Below are 24,051 nucleotides of genomic sequence, written 5' to 3'. Positions count from 1 at the left end.
AGGAAGATGTTCTAAGTTTGCTGTCTAAAGTGAAGACAAATAAGTCACAGGGGCCTGATGAGATACACCCAAAATTATTAAAAGAGCTTAGTGGTGAGCTGGCAAAACCGTTAACAGATTTATTTAACCAATCATTAGTAACAGGAGTCGTCCCGGAAGATTGGAAATTGGCAAATGTCGTGCTCATTCACAAGAAAGGTAGTAGGGAGGAATCGAGCAACTATAGACCAGTGAGTCTGACATCAATAGTAGGCAAATTAATGGAAACCCTATTAAAGGATAGGATTGTGGAACATCTAAAATCCCATGGATTGCAAGATGAAAAACAGCATGGGTTTACTTCAGGGAGATCATGTCAAACAAATCTTATAGATTTTTTTGACTGGGTGACTAAAATAATAGACGGTGGAGGTGCAGTAGACATCGCATATCTAGATTTTAGTAAGGCTTTTGACACTGTCCCACATAGAAGACTTATCAATAAACTGCAGTCATTGAGCATGGACTCCCATATTGTTGAGTGGATTAGGCAGTGGCTGAGTGACAGACAACAGAGGGTTGTAGTCAATGGAGAACATTCAAAACAAGGTCATGTTACCAGTGGGATTCCACAGGGATCTGTACTGGGACCAATTTTGTTTAATATCTTCATAAGTGACATTGCAAAAGGCCTCGATGGTAAGGTTTGTCTTTTTGCTGATGACACAAAGATATGTAACAGGGTTGATGTTCCTGGAGGGAAACGCCAAATGGAAAAGGACTTAGGAAAACTAGAAGAATGGTCAGAACTCTGGCAACTGAAATTTAATGTGGATAAGTGCAAGATAATGCACCTGGGGCGTAAAAACCCAAGGGCAGAATATAGAATATTCGACACAGTCCTGACCTCAGTATCTGAGGAAAGGGATTTAGGAGTAATTATTTCAGAAGACTTAAAGGTGGGAAGACAATGTAATAAAGCAGCACGAAATGCAAGCAGAATGCTTGGATGTATAGGGAGAGGTATAAGCAGTAGAAAGAGTGAAGTTCTTATGCCGCTGTACAGATCACTAGTGAGACCTCACTTGGAGTATTGTGCGCAGTACTGGAGGCCATATCTCCAGAAGGATATAGATACTCTAGAGAGAGTTCAGAGAAGAGCTACTAAACTAGTACATGGATTGCAGGATAAAACTTACCAGGAAAGGTTAAAAGACCTTAATATGTATAGCTTGGAAGAAAGAAGAGACCGAGGGGATATGATAGAAACTTTTAAATACATAAAGGGAATCAACTCGGTAAATGAGGAGAGCATATTTAAAAGAAGAAAAACTACCACAAGAGGACACAGTTTTAAATTAGAGGGGCAAAGGTTTAAAAGTAATATAAGGAAGTATTACTTTACTGAGAGGGTAGTGGATGCATGGAATAGCCTTCCTGCAGAAGTGGTAGCTGCAAATACAGTGAAGGAGTTTAAGCATGCATGGGATAGGCATAAGGCCATCCTTCATATAAGATAGGGCCGGGGCTATTCATAGGATTCAGATATATTGGGCAGACTAGATGGGCCAAATGGTTCTTATCTGCCGACACATTCTATGTTTCTATACATGAATGTAATGGTACCTTTGTTAGTTTTTACAGCTTATGCAAGTTTAAAGAAAATAAGTTTAATTCATATGCAAATGAGCACTTGCAAGTGCCCAGGGGCGGCGTTTACTGTGTTGGGAGCCCAGGCTGCTCTGCCGTTTCCCCGCCCCAGCCTCTGCATATGCCCGCCCTCCTATTCCCTTGCGTCATCCTTCGGTCCGGCCGAGATCCCGCGGCTGTGCACTGCCTTGCCGGTCAAATGCCACATTGCCCTTGGTTTTGCTCTGTTTGCCCGGCGCATGTGCAGTAGTAAAAGCGATGCCGTGCCAACAATGGGCATCGCAGTGTGCAAGGCAGGTGCGGCAAAGGGAATAGGAGGGCGGGCATAGGCAGATGCTGGGGTGGGGAAACAATGAAAAAAGGAAGAGCAGCCTGGGCTCCAACACAGTGAACGCCGCCCCTGGGCATTTGCAGGTGCTCATTTGCATATGAATCAAAGTTCGTTTTTGCAGCTTCTGCAAGTCTAAAGAAAATACCAAAGGTACCATTACATTCATGTATAGGTGTGCTATAGGACAATGTAAGCACTGTATATGGCCAAATTGAGGTGACAAACTCCCTTTAAGTCAATAAAACCCCTTTAAAAAGCAAACTCTACAGGGGATGAAGGATCATAGTAGTGATCGCTTGTCCTCAAATGTGCAATGACTGCTGCATGTAAATGTCAATCAACATATTATTGCTGATTGGCACTTGTTGCCCTGTAAAAAGGATTCTAAGGGTACGACCAAACGCGCAGTTGAGATGTTGCTGTGCTGTCTCAAATTAAACCGCACTGTTAAGACTGCGCCGTATGGTCGTACCCTAATGCATATAGCTCCAGGTGAACTCTTACTAACTCCAGTTGTAGATTCGATAAAGGGGCTGGAAGCAAAGTCATTGATCATCAAATTTCCTTAGTTTTAGGACCATAAATTTGGATCATAAAAAAAAGAAGAAAAAAATAAATAAAATCACACTTTTTTTTCTTGTCATCTGTTTTATTTACACGTATATGCAATCTACGTACATCAAAACTGTATATTGTGCAAGTCTGTCATGGAGATGTAGGGGTTTTGTTTTATATATAAGCCTGGAATACACTGACTCAGCATTAGTACAGCATACATTAGTCACCATGAATGGATCAGACCTGAAGGTAATGCAATAAATATATTCTCGCAATAGAATGGAAGTTTTGGATGTTCTTAAGAGGCATTATATACAGACAAGTAAAATACCACTCGTTTATACCGTCACATTTATTCTTAGATTGGAATCTAAATTTCACAGACATAAAAATATATATATTTATCTATAAATATACATTGTGTCGACAGGATCATTAGCATCTCAGCCATACAACGTGTGCAAATAAATTAACCTCCTGATTACATAATCAAGACTTGTTTGCGGGAAAGGAATGGTGTCTGTGAATTACGCAGCGCATGGGTAAAATCTTCCAGGGGCCACTCAGTGCATGGGGGAGGAAGCAGCCTGCCTCTGCGGATTAAATCACAGAGGTCGCGAATCATCTTGGTAATTTCTTCCCGATCTATAGAAAAAAAAAAAAAAAAAAAAGACAAGAAACATAAAACCTGATGCAAATAAATGAATATCTAATAGACATTGAAGCTCCACTTGGCATTTGCTATTTTGTATTGTATTGCTATTGTCACTTGACATTTCTTCCTGTTGTATGTCAGGACTGAGCTTCTGTTGGGGGATACCTGTCACCAACCTCCAGAGCTGTGATTCTAACTGCAATTCACTTAGGTTGGTGTCACGCACAGCTTTTTGTGGCAGTTTTTGATTCAAACCCAGATGTTGGCTGTAAGGCCTCTTTCACACGAGTTTTCCGCGTGGGTGCAATGAGTGACCCGTGAACGCATAGCACCCCCACTGAATCCTGACCCATTCATTTCAATGGGTCTGTGTACACGAGTGTTTGTTTTTTTCACACATCAGTTCTGCGTTGCGTGAAAAACGCAGCATGTTCTATATTCTGCGTTTTTCATGCAGCCCCGGCCCCATAGAAGTGAATGGGGCTTCAGTGAAAAACGCATTGCATCCGGAAGCAAGTGCGATGCGTTTTTCACAGATGGTTGCTAGGAGATGTTGTTTGTAAACCTTCAGTTTTTTATCACGCGTGTGAAAAACGCATCAAAATGCATTGTACCCGCGCGGAAAAAACTGAACAACTGAACGCAATCGCAGACAAAACTGACTGAACTTGCTTGCAAAATAGTGCGAGTTTCACTTAACGCATCCTGAACCAATCCGCCACGCTTGTGTGAAAGAGGCCTTAAACCAGACATACTGCCTAGTAGAGCTCATCATGCTGATTACACCTTTCTTTTGGCTGTATGCTAAACAGCTGCAGAGATATCTGCTTTTATTCATATGCAAATTAGCAAATTGGAGCACCAGGGGGCGGGGCTGAATCCTTTGAGCACTACTATGTAACACTCCCTGTGCTCTGCACACTCCCCCTCCCCTTGATTGAGAGGACTAGACATCAGCATGCTGGGGGCATACCTGTGTCCTAGCACCTACATATCATATACTCTATGTACTATAGCTTCACCACACTGAGATCTGATTAGAAGGCTAATATACATATTACAGTTTTATTTACAAGCACAAGATAGGATTATAATGTCACCAGTAATATGTGTTAGCTTATAGGCATAGAAAAAACATTTTCTGTATGTGGAAAGGCTATAGCTTAGTGATAAGTAGTTTAGCTGTGCATCAGTTATGCACATTTGGCATCTGTATAAGTCATTTCCGTCTGAGATCCGTTTTTTGGATGGAAAAAAACAGTACTGCCTTCAGGACTTTCTATCGTCAAAATAACTGATGCTGTATTATTATTTTCTTCCTGTTCTTCTGAGTTAAATGGGGATGTGGCCACCAGAGAAGCCAGTGATTTCTGCTACAGTGTGCAAGCTGGATTGCAGGGTGGTTGCAGGGTATAATGTGATAGAAAAATGAATCCAACCAGTAAAGGAGGCAATATGGACTATCACAATACATTAGTAACTGCCTTGTATTAACTTCCTCTACATGATAAATACCATTTTCTCATGAAAACAATCCCCGTTCATATGTCTGTCCAGAGCATATGAACGTCACAGGTGGCGCCCACTTGGGACCCCTTCTGTGAGCCTGGCAAAAATCAGCCAGGGGTGCAAGGAGACAGGCTTTTGGTGTTCAGCACCTGCAACATGAAAGATGTCTGATGAAACAACAGTTAAGGGGATAAGAAGAAAAGCTAAAAGATTGCGAGTGAAAGAAAAGGCTAATGATCAGCAGATTCATGCATGCATAGACACTCACTGTTATATCGATCCTTTTTCCACTTAGTTACCCAGAAACCACAGAGCTTCACATTTTTAAATATTAGAGCACTCTGAAATAAATGAAAGGAAAGGCCAAACATTGTAAGAAGTTTCTAAGTGGATAAGTATCAGTGCAATAACTAGGTTGGGTCTACAGTCAGTAATAAGTAATTTACATGCCCTCACTTTATGATCAGTGGGGACCAAACTCTAGGACCCCACTAATTCTGAGAATGACCCTGCACACCCGGGTGTGCAGGGAACTGCGGTCCAGCAGAGGTTGGACCCCTATAATCAGTATATGTCTATAAGGCTACATGCACACAAACGTATTTTGTTTCCGTGTCCGTTCCGTTTTTTTTGCGGATAGGATGTGGACCTATTCATTTCAATGGTTCTGTAAAAAATGCAGACAGCCCACTGTGTACTATCTGCATCCGTATGTCCGTTCCGTCGCCCCGCAAAAAAAAAATTAGAGTATGTCCTATTCAAGAATAGGCATTATTACAATGGATCCGCAAAAAAAAACAAAAAAACAAAAAAATAAATAAAAATAAAAATAAAAAAAAATGCCATCCGTTTTTTTTTTTTGGCGCACCGCCAAACACATACGTTTGTGTGCATGCAGCCTAAGCTTTATGGTGATACATAGGAAGATGTCTCCCTTACAGCTGCTTTGTCATATCTTAGGCATCATCCTTCGGCAGTCCGTGCACCTAAACTGAAATCTACGACATTTTAGAGATTTCTGGCTTCATTTACTCCAGAAAGTTGGTGTAAATGAAGATAAATTTGTCATAGCTGCTGGCCATGCCCCCTTCTAGCCCTGGTCATGCCCCCGCTCGGAAAAGTGGTGAGTGTGGCATAAAAACTGCAACAATTTTTTAAATAGTCAGTTAGGCTACTTTCACACCTGCGTTTAGGTGTGGATCCGTCTGGTATCTGCACAGACGAATCCGCACCTATAATGCAAACGCTTAGATCCGTTCAGAACGGATCCGTTTGCATTACCATGAACAAAAAATAAATAATAAATAAAAAAATTAGTTTTTTGTTCATGGTAATGCAAACGGATCAGTCTTGACTTTACATTGAAAGTCAATGGGGGATGGATCCGTTTGAAAATTGAGCCATACTGTGTCAACTTCAAACGGATCCGTCCCCATTGACTTACATTGTAAGTGTGGACGGATCCGTTTGCCTCCGCACGGCCGGGCGGACATCCGAACGCTGCAAGCTGCATTCTGGTGTCTGCCTGCTGAGCGGAGCGGAGGAAAAACGTGCCAGACTGATGCATTCTGAGCCTTCAAACGGAACTCACAAGCGGAGCCCCGAACGCAAGTGTGAAAGTAGCCTTAAAAAGTGGCAAACACATAGGGGGGAATTTATCATGAGAATATTTGAAGTCAGTTTGGCTTGAGTCTGTGTTGGGAGTACTTTATGCCACATTTATAAAATGTCACAAGTTGTTTGATAAATTTGTCTTATCCTTAGACTTAACACTTGGCTACAGAAGCTGCTCCAGTTTTCCTACTCCACCTCTTCCTGGAGTGGAATCCTAAATCTGGAGTGAAACTCATTAACATGGCTAACCACACCCACATTACAAAACTGGAGTGGGTGGTGTAAAAATGCTAAAAGTCGCAAGATTTTGTGCAAGTGCATGTAAAAAAACAAAACAAAACAAAAAAAAAAAAAAAAAAACCCTATTTTGCAACTTTTTGATACCAGAATTCTGGAGTGAAGGTATGATAAATGAAGGTCATAATTTGCAACCTTTTAATGTCACTTTTCAGGGAAAAGGGATATGATAAATCTCCCCCAATGTGCTTATCCACATTTCAGAAAGGCTTAACATTTTATCTAGTGAAGCATAAGGATTACCTGCCATGGAAAGGACAGATGTTAACAGCCGAGGAAGTGACACTTCTAAGCCTTTATGACACTGGGCAGACTGGTTGATAGCATGGCATCAGCAGATGTATTTAACTAAACCATTTCATGCTCCATTACTAATAGGCGAGGGCTGGATGAGTTGTCCAGGTGACCAGAGAGTGGCATGCTATAGCCAGGGTGTCTGCGCACGTAGATTAGTTAGGAACTAGTAATAGCTTTTATAATATGAACGCCTGTCCCATTGGCTGCCCCCCCCCCCCCCCAACACCAGATGTTTTCATCGGTGTGCAGGGACCGGGGTAAGTATATCACCTGTGAGGGGCCCGGCACACGGGGGGGGGGGATGTTTCTGAAATCAGGTAACCCATTTAATTGTTTATAATGGCTCGTTTAGTCTAGGGGTCAATCAGTAGAGAAATTAAATGGGCGCTCTCAGATTACTGAGCACAGAGCCTGTCCTAATTACTGTACACCGCAGGACGGCCTGAGTTACAATGCAGAGCACAGGGTCCCTATGTAAGCCATGTTCTCTGCCTAGGTCAGCACTGAGAAGCACCATATTGTCTATGGGCCTCGGAACTCAGTTCACCCTTCATCCTACACTTCAGCCTGTGACTACACTTCACACCACAATGAAAAAAATGTATATAGTACTCACCACTGGGATAGTAACCGGCTGCTTGGCCATTCCTCCATAGGTCACCATTGTGCCACCATGACTAAAGAACAAATACTAGTTATGACGGTTGCTTAGAAATACCGTAATTTACACTGTAGAGTACAAAATAAATGAGCAGCATCCACTAGAACACATGTAAAGGGGTTTTCTGGGACTTTACTATTCACAACCTATCATTAGGATAGGCCATTATTATCAAGTCATCGGGGGCCCAACTCCTGGCACCCCCCATTCAAGGGTACCAGGAGTCTGACCCCACCGATCTGATATTGATGACCTAAGCTAATGATGGGTCATCAAATGTAAAATCCAGGAAAACCCCTTTCAGAAAGCCCATGATTAAAGTTAATATACTAGATTTTGTGTACATCTTGCTTCTACGTTAATATATAATTTAATTGTAAAATAATTCCAAATTGTTTAGTTTTTTTACACAATAAAAGCACAGAGCGCTATGGAGACTGGGTATTGCAGATGTGCTAGCGGCGATCTAGCAACCCATGTCCTCAGCTCTATACCCAAAATCCCGGTGACAGGTTCCCTTTAAAGAGAATATGTCACCAGCAACCTCCCTAGCCAACTGTTCACCTTATTAAAACGCTGTTCTTCTTTCTTTGTTTCCAATACTTTTTCTTTATATGCAAATTAGGCCTTTGGTGCAATGAGGGTGTCACTATTGCTCTTGCTCATTTCTGTGGCCAGCCTCTGGATTTTTTGATGGACATGGCCTGGTGGTGGGAAAGCAGCCAGGGACTGGACACAGAAATGAGTTGAGCTGGGGTGCAACAACAGCAATTGTGATGCAGTTATTGCACCAAAGGCTTAATTTGGATATTATGAAAAAGCATCATAACTTGGGAATGGAGCCTTGGATCAACAAACGAAAAGCAGTTTGATATGGAGGTTCCTGGTGACAGATTCTCTTTAACAAGAGGGGTCAACCAAGGCCTGACATATTTATGATGGTTTAAGCCAGAAAACTGATAGATAGTTAAAATCTACTCCAGCTTCTAGGTGGAATACATTTTCTGGGGCACGGACAGCAGAAGATTCAACAAATTTATTAGAAGCCATGCACCTCTTAATTCAATTTATATTATCTCCCTTTCTAACCAGAGAATACACATTTTTGTGGGAGTTCTACAAGATCACTTTTTTACTGGTAAAGTTAAATCATTCTTAAAGCGGTATTCTGGTAAAGTAACTTAATTTTTGAAAAACTGCAAGCTGTGACCCAACTAGTACCCACCTACACATATAACCAGAGCTTCAATTTACCTTGCAATCCATTTGTCTAGCTCCTATGTGCCTGCAACACACTGAGTATCATGGTGCCTGATCTTCCCTCACAAAACTACAATCCCCACAATCCCTAGCTTTCTGCTGGGAGTGCAGATATTTTTTGATTGGCAGCCCCCTCTACTCAGTAATCAGCAACACACTAGCGTTTTTACTGGATTTGGCAGGGTTCAGTAAAAACGCTTCCTTTACTGATAATACACCACCTGAGTCCGTTATGAACGGATTCGTTTGTATTATCTTTAACATAGCCAAGATGGACCCATCATGAACTCCATTGAAAGTCAATGGAGGACGGATTTGTTTTCTATGGTGGTCCCCACCATAGAAGTCCCCATTCACTTGCATTGGGGTAATGACGGATCCGTCTTGCTCCGCATCCCAGGACGGAAAGCAAACTACAACATGTTGCGGTTTGCTCTCCGGTATGGGAACGCAACCAAACGGAACAGAATGCATTTTGGAGCATTCCGTACTGTTCAGTTTAGTTTTGTCCCCATTGACAATGAATGGGGACAAAACTGAAACATTTTTTTCCGGTATTGAGACCCTATGACAGATCTCAATTAGGGATCGACCAATTATCGGTTTTACCGATATTATCGGCCGATAATTAGGATTTTGACCGCTATCGGTATCGGGATCTATTTTGCCGATATTCCGATAGCGTATGGGGAACACAGATCGCGCTGCTGACAGCGCTCTCCGTGTTCCCCTTAGCAGCACAGGGGAGAAGGAGCAGTGTCTCCTCCCCCTGTGCTGCCGCTGATGAAAGGACAGGGGACAAGAGAAGGGGAGGGGCTGTGGCCACTGCGCCACCAATGAAGAGAAATCTCTCATTTATTCAAATTGAACAGGAGGCGGGAGCTGGCTGCAGAATCACATAGCCGGCTCCCGACCTCTATGAGCAATAGCTGCGATCTGCGGTAGTTAACCCTTCAGGTACCTCGGATCGCAGCTACTGCTCATAGAGGCCGGGAGCCGGCTATGTGATTCTCCAGCCAGCTCCCGCCTCCTGTATATGAATAAATGAGAGATTAATCTTCATTGGTGGCGCAGTGCACCCCCCCAAGCCCGGTATTAGACATTGGTGGTACTTGTATACCTACTGAACGGTAAATCTGTCAAACTTACATTATATTAGGTAATTATTGATGATGAATTAGTCTAACATAAGTTATATTTATGGTAACCGGAGTACCCCTTTAATTTATCAATTACTAATACCTCATCTATTTAGGTTTTTCTGAGTGACAATAATCAGACCAGACCAGTAATTATTTTACCATGCGACAGAACAAACTTTTCCAATTACAACTATAGTGCAGCAGTCAATACTTACTCCAGATGACGTAACATTTCAGTTGTGCTTTTTCCACCGACACAGTTAAATGCCAAACGCGGACGGGGACAGTTCTATAATAGACAAATAAATGACTCTATGGCTAGGTTCACATCCACGCTTGCATTTCTGATGGATACCCCTCTTACCTTAAACAGATCCTTCATCTCTGGCTTGCGCAGTTGTTCTTCTGTGATCACATGGTCAGCACCTAAACTCCGAAGTCTCTCCACCAAGCCTGATAGATCTGGCCTGCATATATTTATTGTGTAAAGGTTTTTTTTTTGTTTGTTTTTTTGAACATTCAATTTTTTATTGAAATTTATAAAATACCTACTGCAAGCGGGAATACATGTAAATGCATTGAAAGGTAATACAAGTGAGTTACATGAGAACAGTCATAGTCTACAGAGGAATATGTACCAGAATATTATAAGGTTGACAATGGGTAATAGATATCTCAAGCATGGAGAGAGAAAAAAGAAGGGGGAGGGTAATGGAGGAAAGAGGAGAGGAATAATTTGAGTGGGCTAGAAAAGTTTGTCAGGGAGTATACAATGTTCTGAGTTTAGCCATATATCCCATCTCCACTTAACCGTGTGCAGATTACTGTGAGCACGAGCGTACATACCCTTGTACCAGCAATTGTTGTTGATGTCTCTAATAATTCTAGGCAATTTTTAATCTAGTAGTAAATATGATATGGGCGGCAATTGAGCAAAAATTTTAAGGAAAGTCACTTAGTCCAATTGATAAAAGAGCCAATAAAGGAGAAGGATTAGTTTGCGTGTTACAAAGATGGGAAATGAGGTCAAACGCTTTTTTCCAAAGGTTCATCACTACAGGACAAGACCACCATATGTGCATATAGGTACCAATATGCTTATGACATCTCCAACATTCGGGGGGAATGTCAGGAAAGAATTTAAGTATAATGGCATGAAGTACCAGTGGTAAAATACCTTCCTGGCGTTTTCAAAGTGTCCAATATTTTTGGATAGTTTAGAGGTGATGGTGTAAGATTCTATCCATTGGTCTTTGGAAATATCAGTTTGGAGATCTGATTGCCATTTAAGTTTTAGGTAGTTTATGGAGTCAGTGGGAGCATCTTTCAGCAGTTGATACCCTTTGGAAATACCTTTATTATTTAAGTTATTAGAGTGAATCCAGTCTTTCAATCTGTTATTTTCAAAACTCGGATTTAGTGGTTTGAGTGTTTGTAGTAAGTGTCTAACCTGAAGGTATTTAAAGAAGTCCCCCGTGGGTATATTGTGTTTCTCTCTAAGTATAGAGAAGGAGATGAAATTACTGTTGTTCGATTTTGGAAACACCTCCAGATTTCCAGTTTGTCAAGGATAGACCCTTAATGGCGAATTCACATACTGTATATCTAGAGGTGAGCTTTGCAAGTTTTGAGAAAGTAGTGATGTATTGTTAGGAATAGCGTTCCAAACATAGAGGATGGCTTTAAGGCTAGGTCTACACGACGACAGTTGTCACGCAAAATTTTGTTGCACTAATGTCGCGCGTCAATTTTTATAATGGCAGTCTATGGTGTCGCACTGCAACATGCTGCGACTGCGACGTGACAGTCGCAGAAAATACATTCGAGATGGATTTTTCTGCGACTGTTGCGTCGCAGTCGCAGCATGTCGCATCAGTGCGACACCATAGACTGCCATTATAAAAATTGTTGCGCGACATTAGTGCAACAAAATGTTGCGCGACAAATGTTGCGCCCTATCTGTCGCGCAACAAATGTCGTCGTGTAGACCTAGCCTAAGAGTTGAGAGCGAGGGTAGGATCTGTGTTTGGAAGAAAGATTGCGCTGCTAGGCAAGTTGAGAATGAGTGGGTATTTAAGATGTGCAATTCAATTTGAACCCAGTGCTTAAATGGGTCATTAAATATTTGAGATCTAATCTGGTCAAGGATCAAAGCTTGGTGATAATGTAGTAGGGAAGGAGAATTTATACCCCCTTGTTTAGTATGTAAAAAGTATATATAAAATATATATATATATATATATATATATATATATTTTTTTTTTTTTTAACTATGCACATCATTTAATGTAACTTTTTGATATCAAACCTTTGTTTTGCTACTTACACACGTACCTGTCTCGCACAACATTAATGGTAGTAATACCCAAAGATTTTGCGATCTGTATAACAGCCTGACCCACACTGCTGTTGCCGGCATTCTGTATTACTGTGTCCCCTGTGATTGATGACAACAGAGCGGTAAATGACAAAAGCATTCTACAACTTACAGTTGGTTGCTCTACATACAGTCATGTGAAAAAATTAGGACACCCTTTGAAAGCATGTGGTTTTTTGTAACATTTTTAATAAAAGGTTATTTCATCTCCGTTTCAACAATACAGAGAGATTAAAGTAATCCAACTAAACAAAGAAAACTGAAGAAAAGTATTTTCAAGATCTTCTGTAAATGTCATTCTACAAAAATGCCTATTCTAACTGAGGAAAAAGATAGGACACCCTCACATGTATTCCCTCTTAAATTGGCTCAGATCTCACACAGGTATATCACACCAGGTGCACATAATTAGTAGATCGTTACTCTGCATGTTGAATGAGGCTTGCCCTATTTAAACCTCAGACATTTAGTTTGGTGTGCTCCTGACTGTTGAAGTGAGAGTGAGCACCATGGTGAGAGCAAAAGAGCTGTCAGAGGACTTCAGAAAAAAGATTGTAGCAGCCTATGAGTCTGGGAAGGGATTTAAAAAGATCTCAAAAGATTTTGAAATCAGCCATTCCACTGTCCGGAAGATAGTCTACAAGTGGAGGGCTTTCAAAACAACTGCCAACATGCCCAGGACTGGTCGCCCCAGCAAGTTCACCCCAAGAGCAGACCGCAAGATGCTAAAAGAGGTCTCCAAAAACCCTAAAGTGTCATCTCGAGAACTACAGCAGGCTCTGGCTACTGTTGATGTAGAAGTACATGCCTCTACAATCAGAAAGAGACTGTACAAGTTTAACTTGCATGGGAGGTGTGCAAGGAGGAAACCTTTGCTTTCCAAGAGAAACATCGAGGCCAGACTGACATTTGCCAGAGATAAAGTTGACAAAGACCAGGACTTCTGGAATAATGTTCTTTGGACAGATGAGTCCAAAATTGAATTATTTGGACACAACAGCAGAGGACATGTTTGGCGTAAACCAAACACAGCATTCCAAGAAAAGAACCTCATACCAACCGTGAAGCATGGAGGTGGAAGTGTCATGGTTTGGGGCTGCTTTGCTGCAGCAGGACCTGGTCAGCTCACCATCATAGAATCCACGATGAATTCTACTGTGTATCAGAAGGTGCTTGAAGAACATGTGAGACCATCAGTTAGAAAATTAAAGCTGAAGCGGAACTGGACCATGCAACATGACAATGACCCAAAACATACTAGTAAATCAACCAAAGATTGGCTGAAAAAGAAGAAATGGAGAGTCCTGGAATGGCCAAGTCAAAGTCCAGATTTGAATCCCATTGAGATGCTGTGGGGTGACTTGAAAAGGGCTGTACGTGCAAGAAACCCCTCAAACATCTCACAGCTGAAAAAGTTCTGCATTGAGGAGTGGGGTAAAATTTCCTCAGACCGATGTCGAAGACTGGTAGATGGCTACAAGAACCGTCTCACTGCAGTTATTTCAGCCAAAGGAGGTAACACTCGCTATTAGGGGCAAGGGTGTCCTATCTTTTTCCTCAGTTAGAATAGGCATTTTTGTAGAATGACATTTACAGAAGATCTTGAAAAGACTTTTCTTCAGTTTTCTTTGTTTAGTCGGATTACTTTAATCTCTCTGTATTGTTGAAACGGAGATGAAATAACCTTTTATTAAAAATGTTACAAAAAACCACATGCTTTCAAAGGGTGTCCTAATTTTTTCACATGACTGTATATACACTATTCACAAAAAGTTAGGGATATTTGGCTTTTGGGAGAAATTTATAGACAATATAAAAAGTTAATGCTACAGGGATATTAGAACATGAAAGCAGGGCATTTAAGTAGAAGCATGCAATGGTGATTTCCTCATCTCAAACAATTTACTATAACAAAAAAAAACAACAACAGTGGTGGGTATACCCCCACAAGAAATGTCAATGTCTCAAAAACTTGTCATGTGGCATTGAGAATCAATTACAGCTTGACAACGACATCTCATTCTGTTCACAAGTCAACTTATTGTCTGCTGAGGCATGGTATCCCACTCTTCTTGAAGGGCGGCCTTCAGGCCATTGAGGTTCTGGGGTACAGAGTTATGAGCATCTAAATGGCGACTCAGCTGATCCCATAGGGATTCGGGTCTGGATAAAGTGCGGGCCAAGCCATTTGAGGTACCCCAGTCTCCATCAGCCGTTCCCTAATAATGCGACCTTGATGAGCTAGCGCATTGACGTCCATAAAGATGAAATAGGCCTGTGTTGTTCATGCAGAGGCACAATGACTGGATTAATGATGTTATTCAAGTAGTATGGGCTTGTCACTGTACCATTCACAAAGTGTCAGGCTGTATTGACTAGACACACCTGCCCACACTAACACCACCAAAGGTTCATCTGTGGCTGATGCATTGCGCTGCTCGGCGTGAATCGACTTTCATCAGTGAAAAGCACCGAGGCCCAATGGTCCTTCGTCTAAGCATAGATGCTCCCTGGCCCATGCAAGACGATGGCACGTTTGTCTGGTGGTGTGGTCAGATACCCTTGCAGGTCATCTAGCACGCGGACCACGCTGATGTAAATGGTTTTAAATGCTCTGATGTGACACATGGGGGCCTCTCACCTTCCCTTAAATGTGCCTGGAGTTGTGTGGCATTCATTATCTGGTTCCGTGGGGCATCAGTGTGGGAAGTAGCCTAAGGACATTCACTTCTGTGCCTTTCTGTGACTCTTCTAGTGTCTCTGTATCTCTGTTACAACCTGCTGATGACACTCTTAGCTCAGTGGCCACTTCCATCGGAGAACATCCTGCTTGAAGCCTAACAATGGCGAGGTACTGTTGATCAATTGTTAGGTCTTGGTCTCATGATGTCAAAATGTGAACAGCATGATGAGGAGGACTGTTTAAATACAAATTCTAATTGAACCAGGAAATTTATTGGGCTATTCATGGATCAAACACCTGTTGTAAATTTTGGCATTAAGCTCCTTGTTAGAGAACAGCAAGCTGTGCAAAAAGTACTGAAACATTGAACAGTTGGACATGTGCATTCAAAAGTTTAGAGAAGGTCACGTTAAGTTCACCTTTAAAAGTTAGAGTGCATTTTAGGTTCATCCTGAAATTTCACCCACAAGCCAAATATCGCTCACTTTTTGTGAGTAGTGTATCTTGCTCATTGCTACTTACCTGGCCGAAGGGTCTCATAATCAGAGAGAAGTCTGTAAGCAGTGCAGGGGTTAACACTGATGGTCGCTGCGCCCACTATAGATATGTCACTTGGAACTCGCACTAGGGCCTCCTCACTGAATAAGCCCTCTGTACACCATGTACCTGTGAATCAATAGGTCACAAAAGTTATCCCGTAAAGTATTCTTTATTAATCTATTTGTATTTTTCACCAATTTCTTTGCAAAGCCAAATTAATTGAATGAAATAAAAATGGATGATATCAAACATTGTGCAGCAAGACATGACTAAAATACAGTATAACAGGCCTTACTGGTGACTGCTTCTGGCATCTGAGGTATGGGGTATGTGCAACTCAGCACAAATACTGGCAGAGGTGCAGTGAACACATGCAGTTAATTCGGTCACCGTGCCGGGTTCCAATGATGTGGCTATGAAATACTGCTTCCATTTCATGGCCTTCGGGTCATTGGATACAATGCATGCCCTTCCTCCACTGATGCAGTAAAATGTATCACTGTGATGTCAATGGGCTTACCTGAGTGAAAGTAGGGACACTTAGATGTAATGGAGAGCTTTCTCAATACCACCTACAGATAAAGTGTCACATGGATGTATGGGTGACCACGAGGGCAGACTGAAGGTAGAAACAGCATGTCTTAATTATTACAACAGTCTCCTTCTTATACAACCACAGTCTTTGTATCCTGATCAATACTTTCTTCAGTATTTGTATAGTATCTACAATGTGGCCTGGTTCTGCTTTTGTGAGCATGCGTTTAAACGCACAGATTTCTGAACAATTTCTAGCCAATCGGTCCAATACTGAATGGGGTTCTCAGGTTTTATGCCAAGAAATGGAGTCACTTTGTAAGAGAAAGGTTATATAACTTTAGCCCAGCTTTACCAATGTATCTGTGCCTAGAATCTGTCTAAAAAGTGGTGCAAACTGTCACAATTTGGCACAACTAGGGTTTCTCCATTTTTGGGGGGCTGGAAAAAGAGGGTGCAGCTTAGTGGGAAGGGGGCAGGACCTTATATGTGCCATTTCATGCCATAATTATGGAGTAAAATTATGGAAAAAAGTATCTCTCTGCATCAGATTTATCATCTGGCCTAAGCCCCTGTGATAAATCTGCAGGCTTAGTAAATTTGCCCTTTTGGGTTTTCATTCACCACCATATTGAAAGACAAGCCAAATACGAATCCATCACATGACGAACACCAACACCTGATTGACTCTTTTCACTATAACAAGGTCATTAGGGGAGATTTATCAAAACTGGTGTGAAGGAAAACTGTCTTAGGTGCCCACAGCAACCAATCAGATTCCACCTTTTATTTTCCAAAGGAGCGCTGAAAAATGAAAGGTTCAATCTGATTGGTTGCTTTTGGCAACTAAGCGAGTTGTCCTTTACATCAGTTTTGATAAAGCTCCCTCATTGTGTTTTTTTTTTGGTGTTGGTTGCTCTACTGGACAGCATGCCGCACTATTTTATCCAGCACTTTATTAAAGTAATCTACAATGGAGGTCCCTAACTGAACTGTCAGTGAACCTCTAAGGGTACTTTCACACTTGCGTTTTTCTTTTCCGGCATAGAGTTCCGTCACAGGGGCTCTATACCGGAAAAGAACTGATCAGTTTTATCCCCATGCATTCTGAATGGAGAATAGTCCGTTCAGTTTGCACCAGGATGTCTTCAGTTCAGTCGTTTTGACTGATCAGGCAAAAGAGAAAACCGCAGCATTTTTTCCCATAGGAATGTATTAGTGCCGGATCCGGCATTCAGAATACCGGAATTCCGGATCCTTCCTTCCGGTCTGCGCATGCGCAGACTGAAAAAAAGGTGAAAAAAAATAAATGCCAGATCTGTTTTGCCGGATGACACCGGAAAGACGGATCCGGCATTTCAATGCATTTTTTCGACTGACCAGGCATTTTTAAGACTGATCAGGATCTTGATCAGTCTTACTAATGCCATCAGTTGGCATACATTTTGCCTGATCCGGCAGGCAGTTCCGGCGATTAAACTGCTGGCTGGATCTCTCTGCCGCAAGTGTGAAAGTACCCTAATTCTTATACAATGAAAACCTCAACAATGATTTCCTGAAATGCATGTAGCCATTGTTTCATCATCTCACTTTTATATTACATTTCACTAAAAGACACAAAGGTTGAGAAAAAACATACAGTGCGGCCTAGCTATACGAATGCGCTTGGAAAAGCCTTGCTTGGCCTTTCCACATGTGGGAGGCTATAGAGGTAAAAACGCAATTCGTGTCATTCAAGAAAAAGCAAGGAATGGTCAAACCAAAATTCTTACCTACCTAGACCGGCATCCACTGGTATTACCCAGTCACCAGGCCGCACAGAAGATACATGATTTCCAACTTCAGTTACTACAGCTACTCCTTCATTTCCCCCTACAGCTGGTAGCGGGGGCAACAGGGCATAGGTCCCTGTAGAAAACATTAACAGAACATTCAACTCAAAGGGCATCTGTCCCCAGGTACATTAGTAAAAAAACAAATCAACTTATCTTAAATTACAGTCTCCTGCATATCAGTGCCTCCACTGCTGGGAAATATAAATTAGCTGTTTGGAGCAATAAGGTCGTCTTCGTTGCACCAACAGCACCCTTCCCTATCGTGCTTAGCTCTGTACCCAGCTCTGAGTGGCAGGGCGGTGTTGTCTCGCCTAGCCCTGCTGTCACGGAAAGTGTACAGAAAACTAGAATACACAAAATGAAGATCCGACTGACTGGATCCAAAACTAAGGAACCAAAGGGAGAGCCCTACAACAGACCTGGCTCTCTCCCTAACTGCTCAGCCTATGCAAAAATCTCAATGGTAGATGATCGCATATCCTCGTTCCTCGACTGTATAACACCTGAACACCCTATAATAGTGAGGGGACACGACCACCGGCTCCCTACACTTGATACGGAGGGAGTCAGGGTCACCTGGGATCCAGCAAACAGGAAAATACAAATGAATGAACAAAACTTATCTGTAGAAGACTCAGTAGTAGCATCCAACATGCACACACTCGAGGAAGTTGTATAAACCGCAAAGTGATGCAGTATGGGAAGGGATTTAAAGGGATGCAATCAGTGCAACTACATGACAGCTGAGAGAGGCTAACAAGATGAGAAAATGAAAGCAAAACAAAAGGAACCTCAAGGAGGAGGTTCTGAAGGACGTCTGTTAGAGCTTCTCAGATGTCTGGTGGTGACAGCTGCATTTTAGCACGTGTGCTGGCAGTACAGCCCGGATGCTTACTAGGGCTGCATAGTACAGACTTCAGCCCTGGCGAGCATCAGGAGTGCACTGGGGGCAAGATTACATCACCGCTGCCTGGCTCTGTCACTCACAGAGGGTGGAACTAAGCAGGATAGGGAAGGAAGCTGTTGGTGCAACGGTGACACCCTTGTTGCATCAAACAACTAATTTGCATAATACAAAAGGCTTAATTTCTCAGCAAAGGATGCAATGATACGCAGGGGGACAACAACGTTTGAATCAGCAGACCGGGGTGAAGCTACCAGTTAGTCTAACCAGCCAAATGGCATAATTTTTTTTTTTTTAAAGTGACAATCACCTCAATGATCCCTGTCACCCCTGCTTTGAAGCTTCCTGGTTCCTTTCAACACACAGGAAATGAGCGCTCAGCCAATTACTGGTTGTAGCAGGAAACAGGAGGAGGAGACTGATGGGAGACCTGGGATCAGAAGGTTGAGTATGACTTTTTTTCTTTTTTTTTTAACACCAGTCAGAGCCTGTTTTTTTATTTTAAATATTGTCTGGAGAAGCACTTTAACATAGATCTTAAAGTGACACAATCAAGATATGTGTAGTGACATCTTGTTCTGAGATGTGCAGATGGGGTGGTCAGGCTGTCTCAGAAACCACCTGATCGCTGGTGCCGCTCTGAATATTCCAATGGGAGCTGCAGCTAAATATAATGTGATACTGTCACTTTAAGGATATGGCAGCAAAGAAGAGAAGCAGCTGCCAGATTGACTGAGGGCGAGGGTCCAGCAACATTAGACTGTTCTCTTTGAAACGTCTCACCTTGAACCATGTTGATGTCTGAAGGATTTATGGGGGCTGCCAATATTTTAACTCTGACTTCATAATTAGTTGGAGAAGGAACTTCGATATTCTTCAAACTAGTGAAAGTAAGACAATATTACACGTACAGACATACAGCTATAAAAGAGCATTAAACGTCTTAAGACACATTTAGATAGGGAGGCCTACTGGATCTTCTGAGATGTCTCGCTGATTTTAAAGGGTTGTTGCATGTGGACATTCCTTTCTGAAAAGCAAGTGGCTGCGGCAACCCACCGATCAATGTTCCTGCTGCTGAAACCTCCAACGATCAACTGTTAGGGGCCCGGAACGGCGACCGCTGCGACCCCTATAGCTACGCTAGTGCCAGGACTGTAACTATAGGATACAGTTTACACATTGCATTAGGGTTGTCACTATACCAACATTTTTATTCGATTTCGATACTCAATACCACGCGGAAAAAAAACAATAAAAGACCAAAAAAAGCTGCGTGATTTCGGTATTTTATGGAACATTCGGCCCATAATAGAACAGTCCTATCCTATTTTTTAGGGGTAAAAGGTGACTACAAAATTTCCAATTGCTTGTTTTTTTATTTTTTTCTGTTATGGCGTTCACCGCATAGGAGATATTTTTTAAATATTTTAATAGTTTGGACTTTTTTTGGCATGGCGATACCTAATCTGTTTATTTTTTATTGTTTCTATATTTTATATGTAAAATTGGGAAAGGGGGTGATTTTAACTTTTAATATTTTGGTGTTTTAATTTTATTTATTTTTTATTTAATAACTATTTCCCCCCTTAGGGCCTAGAACCTGGGATCTATCCCTCGTCCTATTCCCCCTAATAGAAATCTGAGGGTGAACAGGACCTCACACTCTCCCTGCTGCCCTGTGCATAGTACATAGGGAGCTTACCATGGCTCAGATCGGAAGCTGCCAAAGTGATACATGATGGGGTTAATGTGAGGCACAGGTCCAACCGTTCCTAGCGATAACCCCCATGTGCCTCATAATAACCCTATCAAGTATCCATATCCTTGCATAATGGACAACATGGGGTTAATGCATGAGCTACAAAAACAGTCACTTCCTATTGGCACAGTCTTAGGAATTTTGACTTCCAATCCAGGTGCCTCATATTAATAAGTGGTCTGTATTCTGTAACTCACATTAACCCCATGTTGCCTATTATGTGAGATGGAACTTTGGGGGTCACTTACTATTAATATGAGGCACATGGGGTCCAGTCCAAAAGCATGTGCCCAGCCTGACATTAATAATAAGTGGCCCCCATCATGTTTAAAACTGTGGACTGCACATATATATAGCATCTTATCTTATGTGTCACCCACAGATCCCCCATAAGTGTCCCTGTGTAGTGAATGGGGGCTGGCATCTGTTTCTGTAATGGCAGCGGGGCCTGGTGCAGTCACTGTATTCTACTACATCGGGCCCCACTTACTGTAGTATACGGTAATCATATCTAACTAGTGGGTATTGTTAAAGTATTCCAATCATCTTAAATCTAGCGCTGTACTACTTACTTCTTGGCAGTAAGGAGGCCGGGTGGGCGCTCGCAGCATAGCTCACTACGTCACGCACCTGCGCCGCCTGCTTCATTCATAAAGTGGGTGGAGCAGGCGCGTGACATAGTGAGCTACGCTACGAGCACCCGCCCAGCCTCCTGACTGCCAAGAAGTTAGTAGTAAGTAGTACATCGCTAGATTTAAGATGATTGGAATAGGTCTCTCCCTCCCCCTGTGCTGCTGCCACCAATGAACTGAGAGAGGGGCGGCCACACTGCGCCACCAATGATAGGACTTTTTCTACACAGAGCGGCGCCCAAAGATGTGCCAGCACTTACTATTATTCCTGGGCGCCGCTCCGTTCCCCAGCTGTGCCCCATTACTGTCTCCTCCTCTTCTCCATATGCCAATTACTATCGGAACAATGGGGAGGGGTCATCAGCTTCTCTAGTGGGCGTTCCTTCTCGCTGTGCTGCGATTATACTATAAAGACTACTTTATATAGGTCCAGACTAACACATAATAGTGGTCCCACTGAGGAAGGAGTCGTGTTAACTCCGAAACGCGTATGGTGCAGACAAGTCTCTACAGAAAGAAGGAAACCGCAATATCATTTGCGCATCTCAACTGAACCTGCAATTAATCTGTAAAGAAACGAAAGTGCTGTCTTGTAAAAGAGACACCAAGCAATGGCAAATCTCAAGTTGGGTCGGATTCCTTACTGACCCTGGCATGTAAACGGACTGTTTCTCTCTTTGCAAGTTCATTACTCACGATAAAGCTAACCGGAGGTACGATCATCTGTGCTGACAACACGTGGGACGCCGCGTTAAGCGCAACAATCTGAACACTCCACCGCTTCTATAACAGTGAGTAACTTGCTATATTGTATCACAGTGCACTAGCGAAGCTACAACTGTGAAATAAAGCCATAACTATGAAAAGGAATATATGCAATTAAACGCAAAGGATAACGCATCTATCCTTCCTATACTGAAAGATTAACGCATCTATTTTTCCTATACTGGAAGAATCGCATATAAATTGCGGACCAATATAGTGACTGTATCGATCACCTTATAAGCCGAGTCTCAGCGCTTCTATTAAGAGACATCTACTACTGAGACTTTAGTTCATGACAATATTACCCTCAGCACGGCTGTATTTTAAGCATTTTAGATTTATCAGGTACCGTATGTATATTTAATACATTTTTAATATCACTGGTCAGTGGTCGGTGTGAATTAGATGTAGGTGTGCCCCTCATTTCCATTTGAACATTTTGATTCCTCTCAACGGTTTGGGGAAATCTTTTTAGGGGGAGCACCCTTTTTTCATTGCAACTTGGAGGGTGAGCCATCCCGATACATTTCACATATCTATCATAACTACTGTGAGGGGGCATCTATCTGGGCATCGCTACTGTGAGGGGGCACATATCTGGACATAACTACTGTGAAGGAGGCACAATGTTGGCATGACTACTGCATAAAGGAGGAATAATTACTATGTTGGGGCATTTAGGGGACTGGGTGGGATTAGGCGTTTAGTTGTTTCGCACATTATGTCTAGCTTTCGTCTTTTCAGAAGTTGGGAGGTAGGTTTTTTACGTTATTCCATGTGCACCCTTTAGAAAATCAAAGTAGCCCTTTACTAGGAAAAACCTCACTTCACATAATAGTATAATACACAGGAAAAACTCAAATCACATGGAAGAACGTTCAGCACGCACTAACATCTTACTTAATACTTAATTTACTCTCGGCCAGCAAAATCAATGCCACGTACGCGTTTCAAGTGCAGATGCACAATTTAAAGGGAATGGCCACCTTTTTGTTTTTTTGGGGGTAAATCCTACCTCCTGGCATTTGTACTTGGGCCCCCTGCTGACATGTCAAATGGTCACATGATGTATGATGTATGATGATGGGGGGGGGCAGGTTACTGATGAGGTTCCAGTGATTGGCTGCAGCAGTGTCACAGCAGATGGGCAGTGGAGGCAGTCAAAGATGGGGAGCAGGTAAGTATACTTTCCTATGGAGGTTTGCCCAAAAGGTGGCGAACATGTTAGGCCCTGGCTTTAACACGGCACCACCACTATAAGCTCTCCATTGATTTCTACTCCTCACACCTCAGCCCTTCTAGACATGATGGCTAGCACACATCTCCCCGCTTTGTCCTCTGCCCATTCATTACTCCCTGACAGACAGGCTCCATACAGATCTATAGGTAGCGCATGGATACGCCCCTTCTTCCCAGAAGTCACCGGGACGTTTCCCCCGTGTGTCCTTCCCTCCCATGATGCTCTAGGTCTTACCGTAGCACCTGTGTGGGTTCTCCGTGCTTTTCATACACCAGTCCGCGGGGTGCAGCGGTGCTGAGCGGGCGCCGGATCAGCCTCATGAGCGGCCACATGTCTTCGCCGTTCTCTCGGGTACTGAACCGTGACGCCGCGTCCTCAGTCTGCCCAACGTCAGGCGCCGTGTGGCCCCGCCCACTGCTGAGTAAGCGCGGGGCAGCGGTATAAAGGGCCGTCTCATGCAGGCTGAGGCTCCTGTGAGTCCTGTCACGTACGGCCTGGCACACTCACCGCGCTGAGGGCATGGCGGCCACAGCCTTCTCAAAGGAGCATGTGTTTGATAAATTACTGCTGCAAAGCTTCAACTCTCAGCATGACCCCTGCAATGCGTGGCTCAAAGCATGCTGGGAGTTGTAGTCTTCCAACGTCAAATTAGAATAAAGAATACAAAAATATTACAATCGTCTTGGTCCATTACAGGTCACATTGAAGGTGCAGGTCAGTCCACCTCAGCCAGCACTGGTGGGAATTTTCTGTTGGAAAAAACTGCAGCAGAGTTTGAGATTGGATTGAGCCCCATTGGTTGAGACAAGAATGGAAATGTCAATTG

General features: G+C 42.7%; 1 protein-coding gene across 1 annotated transcript; it reads right to left on the bottom strand.

The window, feature by feature from the left end:
* Nucleotides 1-2,588: 2,588 nt before the first annotated feature.
* MECR (mitochondrial trans-2-enoyl-CoA reductase) lies at nt 2,589-23,746 on the bottom strand. Its single transcript, XM_044287860.1, has 10 exons — nt 23,460-23,746; nt 19,610-19,707; nt 17,864-17,995; nt 15,536-15,679; nt 12,288-12,390; nt 10,318-10,420; nt 10,169-10,242; nt 7,507-7,567; nt 4,951-5,023; nt 2,589-3,163 (listed from the first exon to the last, which is right to left on the bottom strand). Exons 1-10 carry the CDS (start codon nt 23,555-23,557, stop codon nt 3,000-3,002), a joined length of 1,050 nt encoding a protein of 349 aa, XP_044143795.1. The 5' UTR covers nt 23,558-23,746; the 3' UTR covers nt 2,589-2,999.
* Between the last annotated feature and the right edge of the window lie 305 nt (nt 23,747-24,051).

The sequence above is a fragment of the Bufo gargarizans genome, chromosome 3, assembly GCF_014858855.1.
Source record: "Bufo gargarizans isolate SCDJY-AF-19 chromosome 3, ASM1485885v1, whole genome shotgun sequence".
Lineage (NCBI taxonomy): Eukaryota > Metazoa > Chordata > Amphibia > Anura > Bufonidae > Bufo > Bufo gargarizans.
The sequence above is the reverse complement of the archived record's forward strand: the minus strand, read 5'-3'. Positions and strand labels throughout refer to the sequence as shown.